Raw genomic sequence first — 18,262 nt, 5'->3', positions numbered from 1 at the left:
GCAAAGTGAATCAAGGTCAGCCAGATTATACTGATAGGAGAAAATGACACACCTCCACGCATGGTCTTCAGCGGCGGTCTGACAAAATGCTGCTAGCCTCCTCGTAAACCAAAAAAACATCTTGGAGCCTGCTCGCATCCAAAACAAACCTCTTCAGATACCATGCAAAGAAATTCCTCATTTTTTGGAGTGCAGCCTGTATCAAATAAAAGTTGTGCATTGAGAGTGCCGCTCGCGTGTTGGCCAATTAAGTGCTGTTTTATTGGGCCGCCGTTTTGCGTGCGCGAAAGTACGTGCGCGTGTACCACGAGGAAAGCTGGACGGGTGTAATTGAATCGTATTACTTCATCCGCACGCCTTGTCGAGGCCCTTTTGTGATTGGGAGCTCATCCGCGTCGCTTTGAATCGCATATTGGCACATTATGTCACTGCGGAAAAGTAAATATGCCTTTTGGAGAAATCAATAAAAAATAAATACATATGTATGTACATGCATGCATGCATACATGCATACATGCACACATGCATCCATAAATAGATAAACAAATAAATAAACTGATAAAAAAATAAATACACACATACCGAGTGTACATACATACATACTTACATAAATAAATTAATTGATACATACATGCATGCATTAACAAATAAAAATGTGTATGTACGTACATACATACCTACATACATACCTACATACATACGGAAATATATAAATGAATAAATACATACATACATATGTACTGTACATACATACATATATACATAAATAGATAAATGAATAAATGTATACATACTTACATATAAATATAACATACATAGATAAACAAATAAATAAATACATACATACACACATATAAACAGATAAATAAATACATAAATAAATGATGTAAAAAATGTAAAAAATGTTGGGTATTATATCACTTTCAAAAATAATAAAAATAATAAATAAAAGTTACAAATATTATATACCTTAAAAACCATCAATGGGTGTTTGATTATGTTTATTTTGTTTGTATTCAAACAAGATGGATATTCCATTTATTTTGTTTGATTAATTTTAATTGTTGGCATATATTTCTTAATCATAATATGGCTAAGAGTTGCCCAATCGCTGCTGTAGAGGCGTTTCGACATCAGACTCATTCAACCTCACTTTTTATGGACTCCTATTGGGTCCCAGCGGAATGATTATTTCTGCCATGTTTTGAAATTAGCGAAAATTTTGGTCAAGTAAACAAGCTGAAAGCTAACGTATGAAGCCTTGCAAGCTTACTTGGGGGAGGTGATGAAATGGTTATATGGGGTCATATTTTTGGAACTTGTAAAGTAAAAATGCGTTTTACTTGAGTAGATCCAAACAAGTAACAGACTTCCTCAAAATCAGCATTGGAGTATCTTCACAAGGTTGATTTGGGGCAGCGGGTTGCGCTGGATATGCGTTATAAATCTCTGTCGAACCGAGCTAAGATGCTGTCCTCGTCATATTTGTTTCTAGATGGCTGGCTGGTAATGGCGGATCGCAGCAGCTCATCCGTAGGTTTTTATTGACCTTTACGATTTTCATCTGCAGTTATTAGTAACAGTGCTGACAAATCCACTGCACGGTTTGATGGGCTGTGAAACCTTGATTGGGGATTTTGTCTTTTGGATGAGGAGAATGAGTTTGGTTTGCCGCTTTGTTTCTGCAAACGTGCAGATCAAGTGTTTGGTAAATGGTAGTCAGCATAGATTTTATTTTATTTAGTTTTTTTTTTTTATTCAGGAAAAGGGAAAAAAGTGTGAGAGCTATATAAGACCAACTCAGAGTGCGAGTCCACGAAGAGGTGCAAAATATCCACCCAAATACCAACGGTGAATGTATTGCATTGAATGAATTTCCCTTATTTTGATTGTTTTACAGCATGAGCTGCCTCACCGCACTCGCAATTATTCCGTCGCTATGAGATGTCAATCTGGAGATGAATGCAGGCAACGCCATGTTAACTTTTACTATGCGCTGTAAATATGAATGAATGAAACAAATATAGTATGTACCAACAAGACTGCTTGGTAAGAATACCCCAATGACCGAACGCGATCATCCTGAACAGGTGGCCTAGCTAATGAGGATAAATTATTGCTGGCCACATTGATCGATTGACACTTGGAATGCAAATCACAACCTCAGCTCTACTTATTCAGGTGGAAACTGAATTCAATTCTCTTCATTGCAGCGAGCGAAGAGGAACATTGCAAGCTCCACGTAGCTACTTTCCTCAAATGAGCAGTTTGTGTGGACGTTCGTCATCACGTCATCTTCCATCTTCTTCATTGACAATGATAATAATAATAGGGGGTGCACACTTGTGCAACCTCACTATCTCATTTGCTTATTTTTCCTTCTTTATTATGTATTATGTACATGAACTCATTCACTGCAAATATGTGTCCATTCCACTGCCAGGGTTTTTGTCATTGTCACTCGAATTCCAGGACCCACATAATATTTAGTTTTAGGACTACATAAACATTCAATACAGGGTTATAAATTTTACACTTTCTTCTTTCATCTGCAAAAAGGAGTTAATTCCTAAATTGTATGAGTCTGGAGTTATATGAGCTTGAAATGAGGGTGGCTCTCCAAAATACAATGCAATACATTTATATAGCACTTTAACCACAGCTGGAGATGGAACAAAGAACTAACATGGAAAACAAGGAAAAGCTGCCCCCTTGTGGAAGGGAAAAAACCTGCCAGAGGCTATGGCCAGCGCTTTATCGGCACCCAAACAAGAAAAAAAACAAAACCGGTACAAATTCGGGAATGGCGCTCTACGTCATTATTTTCAATTCATGAATACAATTGTTAATGGCAGTTAATGGTGGAAAAGACTGTGATTTGACGTATTTGTCTTGATCCTTTTTTTTTTAAATAACACAATCTGGAGTTCAAACCAGGTGTGTGTGTGTGTGTGTGTGTGTCAGCTTTTCACATCCACCACAGTTGACATATATTTACAATCTCTAGGTAATAGTTGTCTCCTGTGCGCTGAACCCTCAGATAAAATGAAATGATATCACGTCAGAAATAAACTGACTGGATTCCTTGAACAAACAAAGCATTTCTTTTCCATTGTTGGAAATTAATATGAAAAGTGACATCGGTTAGTGGGGACGTGTGATGGATGTCGCAGAAAATGGAGGAGCGAAAGTCTTTTATCATTGTTTTTTTTTATTGTTAACTCCAACCTTTTAGTTGGGTTACTGATGGATGTCCCTGATACGTAAAATTATTTTGACATCCGCGCAAAGGATTTGTTGTCGGCAAGGAGGAACCAAAGAAATACGTAAATAAATGACTGATGTCGGAATTGAGTGATACAGACGCCATCTTGAGTTGTTGCATTTGGTGATCTATTTTATTTTTATTATTTATTTTTTTTCTATTTTATTCTATTTTTTTCAGAAACGAAGCCAGCAACTGGTCTGTGCAAACCGGGGACCCTTACTCTCTTTGGGAACGTGGTGTACGGTGGACTCTTCAACGAACACTTGTGGCATTTGGGGGTTCCTCTTGTCACCAGACTGGTAAGTAATCATTTTTCTTCGACTTATCGTGTCAACTGCTGGCATGGTTGTCGCCGCATTAAGAGTTAGACACCAACTCCACAACGCCAACGCGGGTGTGCGGGTGGGTGTTTAACTCATTCACTGCCAGATGTGCAAAAATGTACCCACTCCTGTGCCCAGGTTTTTGTCATTTTCTCTCAAATTACAGGACCCACAGAATATTAAGTTTTATGAGCAATTAAAAACATTCAATACAGCATTAGAAACCTTAGACTGTCTTCTTTAATCTGAACGAGAGTTAAATCCTAAATCATATGGGTCTGGAATTATATGAGCTTAAAATGAGGGCAATGCAATACATACATATTGGTTTATATAGCGCTTTAACAACAGCTGAAGCTGGAACAAAGCGCTAATGTATAAAAAAGGGAAATGCTTCCCCCTTGTGGAAAAGTAAAAACATTGCCAGAGGCCATGGATAGCGCTTTATTAGCACCCAATCACGAAGAAAAAAAATGGCAGGAATGGCGCTTTCCATCATATTTACAATTTGTGAATGGCAGTGAATGAGTTAAAATGGTGCAAGAAGTAGTGACCAGCCATTTCTTTTAATTTCAAACATCAATTATTTACTTATTTATGCATGTATTGACATGGCTTTTGTCACCTTCGACAAACGGATGATGCCCTCTCGACGCGCGCTAATGCAATATTGGTGGTGTTTCAATTAAATTTGAATTAGACTGTAATCTCGCGCGTGTCACTTGCTGATTGCAAAAGCTGTTGTTTTATCGAGCTGCTGATAAATGTTATAGTTGATTTATATTGATGTTGCCCCCCCCCACCCCAACACCCCTTCTTATGCTGGGAGACACCAGAGGATATATATTGTCGGCTTGTTTGTGCGACGTGCTGCAACGGAGTTATAATATATCTCATATTGTTTTCTTCTGATAGTCATCTGACGGGGGTTTATGGGGAAATGTATTTGATGGACTGCGTCGCTATCAACGGCAAGGTGGTCGACTGGTTAGCAGGCCTCATTGTGCAGAGGTGTAGGGTTCGATTCCAGGTCTGCCGTTTCTGAATGAAGTTGCCTACGTCGGTTTTCTGTGGGTTCCTCCCACATTCTAAAAACATTAATGTCAGGTGAATGAACGCTCAGAATCGTCCCTTGATGTCAATGTGAATGCTTGATTGTCTATGTGTACTTTGTGATTGGCCGAATACCAGTTCAGGGTGTCCCCCGTCGACAGGTGGGATTGGCTACGCACACCTATGTGAAGGTAAGTTGATTCAAAAATGGATAGCGAGCGATCCTCGTCGCATTAAGTCAAAATCAAGTTGGATTTGTTGCTAAGCGAAATCGACCAAGTTCATTTTTACCGATTCCAAAAATAAATAAATAAAATTATATTACCACCGCCAATCTTTTATTGACACCGCCGTTGTCCCGTTTCAGTTTGCAACCAACGGGTGGCAATGTAAGGCTCCGCCCGCAGCTGCACAGGTGTTGGTCGTTTTAGTCAGTGCCAGTTAAAAGGACTCCCGGCACAAGCATTCAGTGTCGGGTCATTATTTATTTCACCCTGTCAGGTTTGTTTCATCTTCTCATTTATAACTCATGGTTTTGTTTGCTACTTTGGACCCTTTTCTACTGATTACTTTGTTGTTTGAGACCACCACCTTGAATATCATGACATCGATGTAGTACACAACTACTGTATATGCAATCCCAAAGAGCATTTCTGGTGCCGAGCATCTCACACCCGCTTCTTCAAAGTGAACGGCAAATCTCATCGCGTTACAGACATTTGGGGTATGTTCAGCAAGGTCATTATCCGCTCGCATCAGGCTCTGTTAATGGTAATTTTTGCTTCAAGACTTGGCTCTTATCGCTGATGATGATAATCATCATTAGCGTTATGAGCACTTTACGGTTTGGCTGTTTACACCAGAAAAATCCCCAATAAATAAATAAAGAAATCGGCGCGGCAATGGCCGCGTTATGCAGCCGTCAAATTCCTCATCTCGAAAATAAGAACGATTGTGCCGCAGAAGATGAGATGAAAGCCTTGCTCTCTGCGGACAGGCCTGTTTGCGGCAATCGTGTTGCTTTATTGTTGCGATGGGATTTTTGTCAGGTTTTTAAAAGAACGGCGCTCGACTATTACTCTTGATGGGGTGGAGTTAATGAAACCGTTGCAGGGAATCTGAACGATTTAGAGTCGTCGCTAACAGCTGTTGAATACCAGAGAGCTTTGTTTCATCGGCTTCACAATTGAAATTTCATTTTGAGACAGGGGGATGGTTTTGCTTTCCTATACACTTGTCATATTTGTGATTGAAGCCTTAGCTTTATACAAGCCCCGTAGCATTGTCCGTGTTCAAGAAAAAATAACAATCAAAGAGCAACATCATCGATCGATAGCATTCGTCCTTTGGGTTTTGGAGAATGAGGATGATTTTGGAAGAAAGAATGGTACGCACTGTCCAGAACAAATCAATCAAAACAGGGAAAAAATAGGACGATAGCACTGCCAGACGTGTGCAAAACTGTGTCCACTCCAGTGTCAGGGTTTTTGTCATTGTCACTCATATTCCAGGACCCACATACTATTGAGTTTTAGGACGACATCAACATTCAATGCAGCGTAAGAAACGTTAGACTATCTTCTTTCATCAGAAAAAAATAGTTACTTCCTAAATTATATGGGCCTGGTGTTATATGAGCTTGAAATGAGGGCGGCTGTCCAGAATACAATGCAATACATATTGGTTTATACAGCGCTTTAACAACAGCTTATTTTCAATTCCTGGATAAATTCCGCGAATAGCGAAGTGAACACGAACAAACAGGCATTATCAAACAAAGCAAGTAAAAACAATGTTTACTGAACAAATAAAATATTTGACTTTAGGAAGTTTAGCACCACGCTCGCTTCACGGCAAAATATAAAAAGTTGAGCACTTTCAACCCGACTTAATTCCGCAGAGGAAAATGAAAGCCTTTGTTTGAATACTAAACAACAAAGATTAAGTGTTTTTCTTTTGAAGAGACGTTTCTGTTAAGTGCTTATATATCACCTGCACTCCCAAGCGGTAAACGCAAAGCTAATCAGGATTTACCGGTTCAAACTGACAAGTGGGGGAAAAAAATCAATACATCCGACTTGACAAATAACCTCAAAGTTGCTTTTTTTTAAATGAATACATTATTGATGATGATGATGATGAAAGTTTGTGTCTGGAATTTAGTAAAATAAGAATTCTCCTCGCTTGCAATATACAATTAAAGGACAACCGACGCAACCGGACAAGTTGTGTCCATAATTTGTAAAATAATTTCAAATGACTTTGACTGAGCGTATTTTACAAAGATTCCACCAGATATAGCTATATTTTGTGTTTTAAGACTTGCGCTGAATATTCAGGAAGTCTTGTTTTCGAGTTGATGACGATCCCCAGGTGACGCCACGTTTGGATCGCCCCTGACCGAGAAAGCGACACACAATGCATTTTGCGGTACTTGGTTTGGTCTGAAAACATCGTGTTGATCTGTGTTGATGGCGAAATTAGAAGGAAAAAACATAAATAACGCGATGGTGAATCGTGTGTTTCACCAAGGCTACTATTTCATACTAGTTCTCAGCAGACAAATCAGCCCATTTCCAACGGAGCTTGGGCTTCCATCTTGTGCATTTTCTGGGTGCTACATTGCTGTCATTGACGGCTTGAATTGATATGGGAGGACTCTTATAATCGATGGCAAACATTTATGCTTTCCTCTTCAGAACTATGTGAATCATATTCATAACTGGATGAGTAACAAGAAAGCATCTTCTCTGAATCTGAAGCCATTGTTTTGATTCTCGAGCAAGGCAAGACGTTCCGGCGTGACGTCACGAACATGGGGGCGGGACTTTCAATTTGAAGTAGTTTTTGGACATTTTTATTGGTGTTTTTCATTTGACTAAATATATCAGCCTGCCTGATTTGGGTATTTTAGATGCTATAAAACGTTATTCTGATATCAGTAAGGAAACAAAAAAAAAAAAAAAAATGTGTCGGTTGTCCTTTAAGGCATCCCAGAGATCTTTGCCCCTTGGAATAAATTGTCTTCTAACTTGCCAGTCTGAAATTTCAAATTTGCTAATGATCAAAAGGTGCAGTTCACAAGCGCGGGAAAATGACCCGCAGTAATTTGTAAAACGGCAAATTTAAGATGAGCCTTCAAGAGCGCATTACACTGAGCAGGCAGAGCGGCCGACTCAATACGCTTACTGCAGCACATCGGAGCCTCAACCGCATCAGCTTTTTGATCAAGTCATTGTCTGGATGGCTAATGCTGATGACACTACTTTTTTGTAATGGTATTCGTACATTATAACGAAGCATTTTTTCCCCTCAATTCACTTCAATAGTCACATATATCAGCAGTGTAGTGCACCTGCAGCATCTATAGTGTATTGTTGGAAAATGTGTCCATTCAATTGCTCCTATGGCCACGATGCAAGGATGCATTTATTGTTGCTGATGTTCAAGGAAGTTGGACTTGAACGGCATAAACGCCACCTTTGTTTTCGTCTCCCTGATTTAAATCTGTCGAGCTGACAGTTTGCGTCCGGGGATACGGATCTTCATGGCAATTTTTTAGTGATTTTTTTTAATACATTATTTTCTTGGCATTAAAAAAGTGCAACGAACGACTTCTGCGGCACTCTTAGATTACATGGCCCACTGTGGTCCCGTTTACATTACCTACTATGCAAATTTCTGATTTGTTTTCTGCCTTGTATGAGTTTAACTGTTCCAGGGACTGTGGGTATTGATTAGATTAGATATGATTAGATAATTTTAAAATGGATTGGATCACATTAGAATACATTAGATGGATTAGAATAGATTGGACTATATTAGATTAGAATAGATTAGATTAGAATATATTAGAGTCAAATAGATTACAATACATAAGAATGAAATAGAAGAGATAAAAACGGATTTGTATAGATTAGAATAGATTGGATTACAATAGATTATATTATATTAGATTATTTAGGATTGTATTGGGTCATTAGATGAGACTACGTTAGAATACATTAGATTAGATTGGAATGTATTAGAATAGAATAGAATAGAATTAAAATAGATTAGATTAAATTATATTACAATAGATTGGATTATATTATATCAGATCACTTCAGAATGGATTAGAATACAATAGAGTACAATAAATTACATTATATTAGATTCAAGTAGATTATATTACATTAGAATAGATTACATTAGAAAATAGTATAGATTAGAATAAATTGGATTACAGTAGAGTAGAATAGATTACAATATATTGGATTCATGTTCATGTTCGATTAGATTAGAATAGATAACAATAGATTACATTATATTAGATTATAACAGATTAGATTAGAATATATTAGTATCTAGTAGAAGATATTATTGTAGATTAACCTTTATTAGTGTCACAGTGGAGAAATTCCCAATTCCAAACTGCAAAGTTATGAAATGAATTAATTTTAATATCACACTTGTATTTTAACCTTTACGTCGGTCCCTTTATGTCCTTTGCCATGCACTGTCATCATCAGATTCGCTTCAGGGAATAATCTAGTGCTCCCCCAGCCTTAGTGCAGGGACCTATCAGGGCATCTGCCCATTGGGTATATAGGTAACATCCGATTTACGACCAGCTCGACATACGACCACCTGTACTTACGACCACAACCTCCAGACCCTATTATTTAACTCTTCCTACACCTCCCACCACAAATTTGTATCTTCACGCGGGAACACTAAAAGAAGAAAGTCTCACACGTGCCTCCCTCGTAAAACACCGCTGCCGAACCGAAGCTGCTCGGGATGATAATAGGAAGCAGAGGGAGGAGGCAGGTGAAAAGCAAAAAAAAAAGTGGAGATATATATGACAAGAGGTTCGAAAGTTGTGAAGTGGAGATAGAAGAGAAGCAAAGCGGGGAGATACGCTTGCAACACCTTAGAGCACTTTCCCCCATTTTGTTTTTTTTTCTTCCCTTGCTTTCTTTCCCTTTTGGCAAAGAAGAGGCTGTGTTTTTAGTGGAGCTGATGCAGCTTGAGGTTTTTCCGCAAGCAACTCTGCGAAGCCAACACAGTCAGCGGGAGCGGGAGACCGACCGTCTTCGGGGGCGGCGGGACACATAAAAGGGACTTTATAACTTGGCTACATATCCACAAACACAGGGGCAATTAACTGGTTGTCAGCAGACGCCGCGGCCAAAAATTACATCCCAGAGAGAAGTGGGGGGGGGGTGTTGGGGGATGGAGGAGAGGGGGGGGAAAACGTGAAAAGACTGAGGAAGTAGGACGTACTCCGCAAGATAAAGTTTGACCAAGAGACGGGAAGAAGAAGAAAAAAAAGAAAGGAAGAGCTCTGGCCTCTGTGCTTTCTTTGCAAGTCTTTTTTTTTGGTTTTCTCTCAGCTGAGATGATGATGTATTTCTGGGTTAGTAAATGTAAATTGACAAGCTGATCTAAATGTGAGATCACATTTCCAGTTCAAGTATCCTTTCCCGTTGACTGTTTTTTTTTAAGATTTGATGGAAAGTGGTGGCAAAACGTGGAAGCTCAAATGGTCTTGTGCAGTAAATCTGCGGACTCAGTCGATTCTGGCACAGTAAGCAACTGCAGATGATCACAGAGTGAAAAAGTGGAGACAATCTCCCCAGCTGCTTGTGATTTGCATGGATGGGTACGTTCGGATTCCTTTGTGTGATGTTACAGAGCTTTTTAATCCTCTTTAAGTCTCTCAAAAAAATAACAGAGGGAAGAGGCCTTGTTGGGCAAATGTATTTAATGAAATAATATTTTACACATGAATTGCTGAGGTTGATTTTTTTTGTGCACCCTTAGATCACAAGTTAATGATTTAGTTTTGATTTATTTAGCTCCTCGCCAGGTAGTGAATTTGCCGTTATATTTTATGTACAGTTGAGAGGATTGACTGTATTTTCAATGCAAGTCTAAGAGTTGTGGTGGAATTTCTTCAAGGGTGCTGGAAAAGACATTTAAATAAATATATAACTAAATACATCAATGACTAAATAACTAAATAACTAAATAAATACATAAATAGTACATAAATACATAAATAACTGAATAAATAAATAAATAAATAAAAGCATACAATGAATAAAGAAATGAAGAAATGTATAATTTTATTAATGAATCCATGAATAAATAAAATATATAAAACAGTATTTTTAGGGGTGTTTAAGAGGTGTTTGCAGAAACTGGGAACTTTCGTCTCTCCATCACAGGCATAAGCAGTTGAAAAAAAAAAACGTCATTTTTCCCACAACACTTCCTTCAGTCAGAAACATATTGAGATAAATCCGATTTCTTTCAAGGCACGGACGCTCACGGCAAATAATTGCCACATCCATTTTGCACACTAGTTCTGGTTTCTGTTTCTTTGACTCTTTCTTTATCTCACTGCCTTTTGGTGGGGGGCAGGGGGCATCGTCTATGTCTCCCTCTCACCACTCTATCTCCCTTGGCCCGGTGCGCCGTACTGCAGTTAATGATGGGGAGTCTGTTGCTGGTGGCTGTCTGCAGATATGAAGCATGCAAAGGCCCTTTGATACCAAGGCAGCAAGCAAGTGCAGTTGACATTAGCAATTCCTCTTCATCACTACTCCTTATTGACCCCCTCCCAACCCCCTCTCTCAGCCACACACTACAAATAAACACTCACGCACATATATATATCAATATTTGCAAAGCTTAATAAATGCCCGTTGTACTTAAACAACCATACAGTAGATGATGTATAAATGTAAGCGTGCAGTTCTGAACATTCAGCTGAGATTTGCAGTGATCCCTTCGGTATATCACTCATGGCGGTAACAGAGTTTAAGTACAGTCAAACCTCGGTTTTCGAACGTCTCGGTTCTCATCCCATTCGGTTTTCAACCAAAAATGTCATATTTTGTATGCCTCGGTATACAACCTAAATTTGGTTCTCAACCAAACTGAGCGCATCTGAATGCATCACTCGACTACCCTCCGCTTCCTTATACGTCACTTCCTTAGATGTCACGTCTTCCTCGTTGTCTCATTGTGACCGACGCATTAATATTGTTGTTTTATTTTTGCGAAAATGCTGACATATTTGGTTAAGATCTCCTGAATAGTATGATTTTAAAGCAAGCAGGGGATGGTTTGAAAAGTTAGTGTGCCCTGTGTTTGCCCAAAGAAAGCTGGGATAGGTGCCAACACGCCCCGTGGCAGAAAGATAGAGATATGTTTATGTACAGATGTTAATGTTGATGTTAAAAATTGGTGAAAATAAAAGTTTGTTTTTATAGAATTTTACACATGACCTCTATTATTAAGTTTGTATCCGGTCTATGCGATTAAATAGTTAAAAAGCTGTTTTCTAGACTTTGAACGGATTATGATTTTTTACATTGATTTTAATGGAAAGTGCTGTTTCGGTTTTTGAACAAATCGGTTTTCGAACAGGTTTCTGAAACGGATTATGGTCGAAAACCGAGGTATCACTGTACTTCCATCCATCCATCCATCCATCCTCTCAGAGACTCCCAAAAGGAACAAAGACCTCTCGTCTGAAAGATGTGAAAGGGGTGGGGGAGATAATAAGGGCCGGAAGAAAAGAAACACAGCGAGTTGCCGCAACTAATGAACAGGTACATCAAGAGTGGAAGTGGAGACAAGGAAACTGGGGAGAAAACGGATTGTGTGTGGTAGGGAGCTTCCGTAAGGCAGGTCAGAATCCGGGTGCTTATCGGGGACACGGAAAGGGGGAAAAAAGGTGATGACCGGGATGTTTTCCTTCCCCTCGTTGGTACCCGCGGGGTCATTAGTGTGAATAATTCATACCGGACATGGTGGAATGGCCGCTTGCTCAAGAGGAGGAAAAATAAAATAGCAACAACGATGAGTAGAGAAGAAAACTGCTGCTACTTCTCCCCCCCTTCTCTTCTCTGCTCTTCTCCATGCGCCTATGAGCTGATAAATAATTGAGTGTGCTGTGCAGGGGACTGCATGGATTAGAGGAGCGCAGGGAGCGGGAGGCCTGTTGGAGCCCCAGACAGTGAAATGAGTGCCTGCTCTTGAATAGAGATTACCTCCTTTCAACTCTTATTCTCCTTGTACCATTCCTGACCCTCTCCCCTTCAGTAGTTGTACCTTCAGGACACAGGTGGGGCGTCTTAAATCTCCTGGAATTTTCAATGAAATCCAATCACATGCACTTGACTTGAGTTTAGATGATCAGAGTGGTCAACTTTGAGTCCGAAATGAAGTTATACATATTTAAAATGAGCATTTTTCATCATCAAAATAACAGAAAGATACATAGTGGGTTGAATTTGATGTTACATAATTTTAGATAGAGTTTTATTACCCAAAAATATTCCTCCAATGGTAGTGGATGTGCCCAATGGACGGAAAGCCCTCCTCTGCCACTTGCAGACCACAAAAAGAATAAAAGAAAGTCGCAGAAATATCACAAAGTTCTTTTCGTAAATATTTCAACACGGTACCAATAACACAGATAGTCGGAAAAGAGTCGGGTTCCCCAGTCTGGAAGTTAGCAAATCAATAAATCTACTTCCCTACAACTTTTGTTGCAGTCGGAGCAAGTGGTTGTAGTTGTTGGACGCGCTGTCAGTAGGCTCACGTCAGAGAATGTTGACACGCTCCGATTTATCAAATGAAGAAGTTAATGTTTGTAGGATTTCAAATCGATTTCCATATCGGAAAGCTAACAATAAGAGACCCCATCCAGCTTGAGTGAAAGTGAAGACTTCACGTTAACCACATATGGCGATGTTTCAACTCATATCACTAACTGCAGTTTCCACCGGGCGCTGGTGGCATTTAGGTGCACGTTCTTCTTGCCGTCGTGCACACCGTAATCTTCACACCGATAAGGAGATTAAACGGTGAGCAGAAGAGGGGATTTCAAGGATCCCTTATGTGAGTACAAAAGGGGTATCAGCAGGGGGGATATTACTCGAGGTTTTAACCCCGCGGACTGGGAGCAAAATGGTAAGGGGTGCGGGGTTATAACTGTCAGGTGTTATCAGCCAGCAGCCATCATTAGAAGTGTTGACAGAAGAGCCAACAAGGGTGAAGAGGGTGGGGGTGGGGGGCAGATCATGCGATCACCACCGCGACGTGCTTATCTTTTCGACATCTCTGACCAGGATCGCCGTTGAACCACTTGAAGTGTTAGCCGGTTGCTGAAAAGATAAAAATTAAATTAAATTAAATTAAAATACCATTACATTAAATTGTATGCAATAAATCTACATTAAATACAAATAAAATAAAATACCATTAAATTATATAAAATACCATTTAATTAAAGTATATAAAAAATAAAAATCATAAAAAAACGAGTGGAATTTCCCCCCGTCTGTCCTCTTTTGATATCGTCACTAGGCTGATTGTGCAGAATGTGATAAGATCCCACATTTTGTTTGTGAAAAGTCTTCTGTTGTTTGGTGGTCGTGGTATCATTTATCTTTGGGTGTTTGACTGCAAAGGTCAATGTTGTGACAAGATAAAATATTGTCTTGCCAAAGTTGTTGTCTCTAAAGGCAACCTCATTTTTAACTCGGGTGTTCAATTGAAATGTTTTGGGGACAATCTGACAGACAATAGATGGCTTCATTCATGCGTCCATCTGTATTGTACGAAAAATAGATGGGGACAGAAAATGAGCGCCTGTGGTTAAAGCCAAACTGCCGCCATGTTTTTACTTCCTGGTCTTGAATTTGACACCTGTGTGGAATATTACTTGACAACGAAGGTAACGAGGTTGGGTCACACATTGTTCTAAGCATTTATGACTTCATGCATGATCACCGCCGTGAGCAAATGAATGTGAATTTCCTTCAAGGACGTTTTTTGCTGCTTTTTGGGACTGTATATTTGTTAATAGGTAAGAAATCCTGCGGGCTTGTATCTCATTTTAGTTCTCTCCCATTTGCATTTTTTTTTGGCCTGCACTTATCAAACTCAAGCTTACCCTGAGGGTCAAAGGAAAAGAGCTTTTTTAAAAAAATGCTGTAAATAATTCACATTTTAAAAGTAATTAAAATGCATGGGGTTTTGAGGGGGAAATTTTCTTTGTCACTATTTCCAAAACTTAATTTGCTTCATATCTGTGTTTTGTAGGACCTCATTTTTTTGGGATTAATAAATATTCACCTGCAAAAATGTGTGAAACCAATTGACCTTTCGACATCACTTTGAGCAAGGAACCAAATTTCCACTTGTTTTCCCGTCAAAAAAATAAATTGGGCTGTGTTTTGAGGTTGAAAGTCTCTTTTGTTATCACGGCCAATGGCAATGACCCATTTGAGACACATTTGGGGTCTGAGGACTGTATTTTCGATGTTCACACCCGTTGAAGGATCAGGAAAAGCTTATTAAGAACTTGTTTTGTCCCTAGCACACACATACATGCGAATGCATGTAAGGGGCAGTGCAGTAAATGGAATAACAGACCTGTGACATTCAAGTGAAAGCATATTGGGCGGTTTTAAAACATTCATAGGGTAGAGCAGGAAACCCCGGCAGGTCAAAAACAAGTTGGAAATAACAAACACACACAAACACACTCTCACCTGTCCAATCCAGTAACTGCACCGTTGCTCACATAAATTACCTTTTTTTTCTTACATTCTTTTTATTTTTTTCCTCCCTTCCTTCACTCTTTAGGCAAGCCCCTTCTCAATCATTCCAACTTTTCCGAGTGCACTAGGTCGACCGGGGAATTGCTTGTTGTTGTTGTTGTCATCTGCGGCGTTCATATTTCACCCCTTTACTTTGAGTACGTATCAACAATGCACAATGTACGCCGATCTCCAAAGGTGTTGTAACACAGAGACCGCTTTTTTTGTTCTTTGTTCATCGATAAACTTGAAACTTGTTAGCACGAGGAAGGTTTAATATTGACTCTCTTGCTCAGAATCATTTGATCGGGAGGGTTTGCATTCATTGTGGCATCTCATGGCGATGATCAACACCAGCCCCGAATGTGTTTCATAGATTATTTATCTTTTGAAATATTTCGTTTTGGTGACATCATTTACAACACAGAAACTCTTTCTTTTATCCGCCTGCATTGACTTAAGACCATTATAAATATTCAATGCATGTGCAGAGGGGTAAAAAAAAACCAAACAAACATAAATTCCCTCCTCCCTTAACTGCATTGCTTATTTATTTGGCTTATGTACTCACTTTCGAAGCCTTTTTAGAGAGAGATGAATTTTATCTGTAATGAGAATCTTTATGGGGAGAGAAAGTGAAAGAGAAAAGGCCATTTGGCTTTTTTTAGCTCGTCATTTGCATCCAATTCCTTGTCGTGATAGCTTTGGATAAAGCAAGTCCAGATTGCATCACCTTTTTCGTTTAGATTTAAAAAAAATGATGTTCCTGGTGTATGAGTGACTGACTGGTTGAATATAATGTCATATGTGGATTTTTCGCAGCTTGGAATTGAAGCGGATTTACGTGGAATATGAGATGTGAGACAATCGTTTTTTTTTTCGTTGATGCTACAGCTTTGTGTTTGCTTATCAGCGGGTGAAAAGGAGGCTTTTATCCTCTCCTCTTTCATTTAGAAGGGTTTCATGCAACAAAGAGGGTGAAGAAATTGCTTAAGATTGAATGACCATGTCTTGATGTTGTCATATTATTTTTGACTTCAAGATGGCACTGCGAGAGTGACTACCTTTACAGCAGCTCCTGTATTTTGATTTTGCTGCTGTGAAATGTAAATTTCTCCACTGTAAGGCAAATAAAGGCTCATCTAATCCTATAATACGGACCCATGTTTCAAAGTAAACATGGTGAAGCAGTATTTGGCTGTTATGCTGCATGCAAGATGAATATCTCACATTGCTGTTGTTCTTTTTTGGATTTCCTAATTAACTTCCTAATCTCCCCCTTGGCTAACTAGATCAGCAATATCTTCCCCTTACTGCGTTCGTTTGAGTGAAATAATCCACGTGACATCCATTGAATGGCGGGTTTTTAGTCAAAATAATGACCCAATTAGAACTAGTTTCAAATTCATTTGACTCTCCATAAGAAGCGGTTACGTTTCCCCTCATATATAATTACTATGGAATTAATATCACCGACAGTAATTGCATTTCAGGACAGAGTTAGAAAAGTAATTCCAATAGAAAGCTAGAGGGGAAAATATGATATAACTGCTGCTTCACCGCAATAATTACTCTCATATTTTTTTTGCCTCACAACGATTGCATGCTGGGTACCACATGGTGGAAAAAAAGGAAGTGATTGTTAGGATTTATTTATGGAGGGAAAAAAACTCAAATGAATGATACTTTAGACCTTTTTTGGCTGATTACGTTCTCTTAATTTAGGACGAACTATTTTAATGCCCAGACCGCAGTTACAGTATTTAATGTGTTGCCTCTCCCTTCCCCAGAGCCGATGACGCTTACAAATGTCAAATCCTTCTCCTTCAAACACCTTGTTCCCTTTTCACTTATTGCATCATTTAATATTTCAAATAATACAGGGAGCAAATTCTGTTGGAAAAGGAGAATCACACACGCTCGCGAGGAAAAGAAAAAGGTCACACTGTGAGAGGGATTTGTGTTCGCCGGGATCCTTTAATCCGGGTGAATTAACCGTTTAAGAGTATTTCACCGTTTGCAGATTACACGTACCAGACGACAGGGAGTTCACATAGTCTGACACCTGTTTAAATACCCGATCCTCACTTTATTTTAATGGGGTGGGGGGCAGAGTATCCAAATGTATCTTATTTTTAGGGCTTGCTCTTGCGCTCCCTGTGCTGTCTCTCAATCCACCCTTTTCCAGCCACTGGTGTTTTTTCCTCAATGTCAAAAACTTCTTCAATTTGTCAGCGGCGTGTCTTTCCTTGACAGTCCATCTGGCTGCTTCTCCTTTCTGAGCTTGTCTTTGCCTGAAGCATTCACTAAGCAGGTCATCCCTAGGGGGTGGGGGGGGCAACATCTTGATATACTTTCCTCCTGCATAGTGTCCATGATGCTCACTAATTCAGACACACATGTCATATTTTGCCTGTGTGACAATAGCAGGCCAGGGGATCAAACAAGTGTTATCTCTCCTCATTGTCATGATCATTTTGCAGTTAGCTTGGCCGTAGCCGAGGCAGCGATAAGAACCACAGAGAAAATAGCAATGTGAATACGACGTAGAGCGCAATTCCGAAATGTGGGGTTTTTTTTTCATACTTGGGTGCTGATAAAACGCTGGCCATGGCCTCTGGCAATGTTTTTCCCTTCCACGAGGGGGGATCATTTCACTTTTTTCCATGTTAGCGCTTTGTTAGCTTCAGCTGTTGTTAAAGCGCTATATAAACCAATATGTATATTGCATTGTATTTTCACCTTCATTTCCAGCTCATATAACTCCAGAACCATATAATTTAGGAATTAACTATATTTTTCTGATAAAAGAAGAGAGTCTAAGGTTTGTTTTTTCCCTCAACTGGATGAGGGTCTGAAGACAAATGTGCACTCTTTGATTAGATGTGATTTGTAAGATTCACATGCTTGTTTCCCGTTTTCTACCAAACATGACTGAATTGCTTACCAAAGTCAAAGAAAAACAAACTGGAGCAAAAACAACCTTTTTCCCCTTCTTTCTAGTCCTGGTT

At 39.3% G+C, this 18,262-nt stretch overlaps 1 protein-coding gene across 15 annotated transcripts in view; it reads left to right on the top strand.

Annotated features, from left to right (window-relative positions):
• rbfox3a (RNA binding fox-1 homolog 3a) overlaps nucleotides 1-18,262 on the top strand; it is a 216,437-nt gene that overhangs the window by 108,858 nt on the left and 89,317 nt on the right. For all 15 annotated transcript variants that reach the window (XM_089015696.1, XM_089015695.1, XM_089015704.1 and 12 more), the window contains one exon: nucleotides 3,446-3,567. In XM_089015696.1, the coding sequence (XP_088871822.1) occupies nucleotides 3,446-3,567 (122 nt within the window). The remainder of the gene's footprint in view (nucleotides 1-3,445; nucleotides 3,568-18,262) is intronic.

The sequence above is a fragment of the Hippocampus bargibanti genome, linkage group LG15 (genome assembly GCF_051943395.1).
Source record: "Hippocampus bargibanti isolate YZ-2025 linkage group LG15, ASM5194339v1, whole genome shotgun sequence".
In the NCBI taxonomy this organism is placed as follows: Eukaryota; Metazoa; Chordata; class Actinopteri; order Syngnathiformes; family Syngnathidae; genus Hippocampus; species Hippocampus bargibanti.
This window is presented reverse-complemented; position numbering and strand designations above follow the sequence as displayed.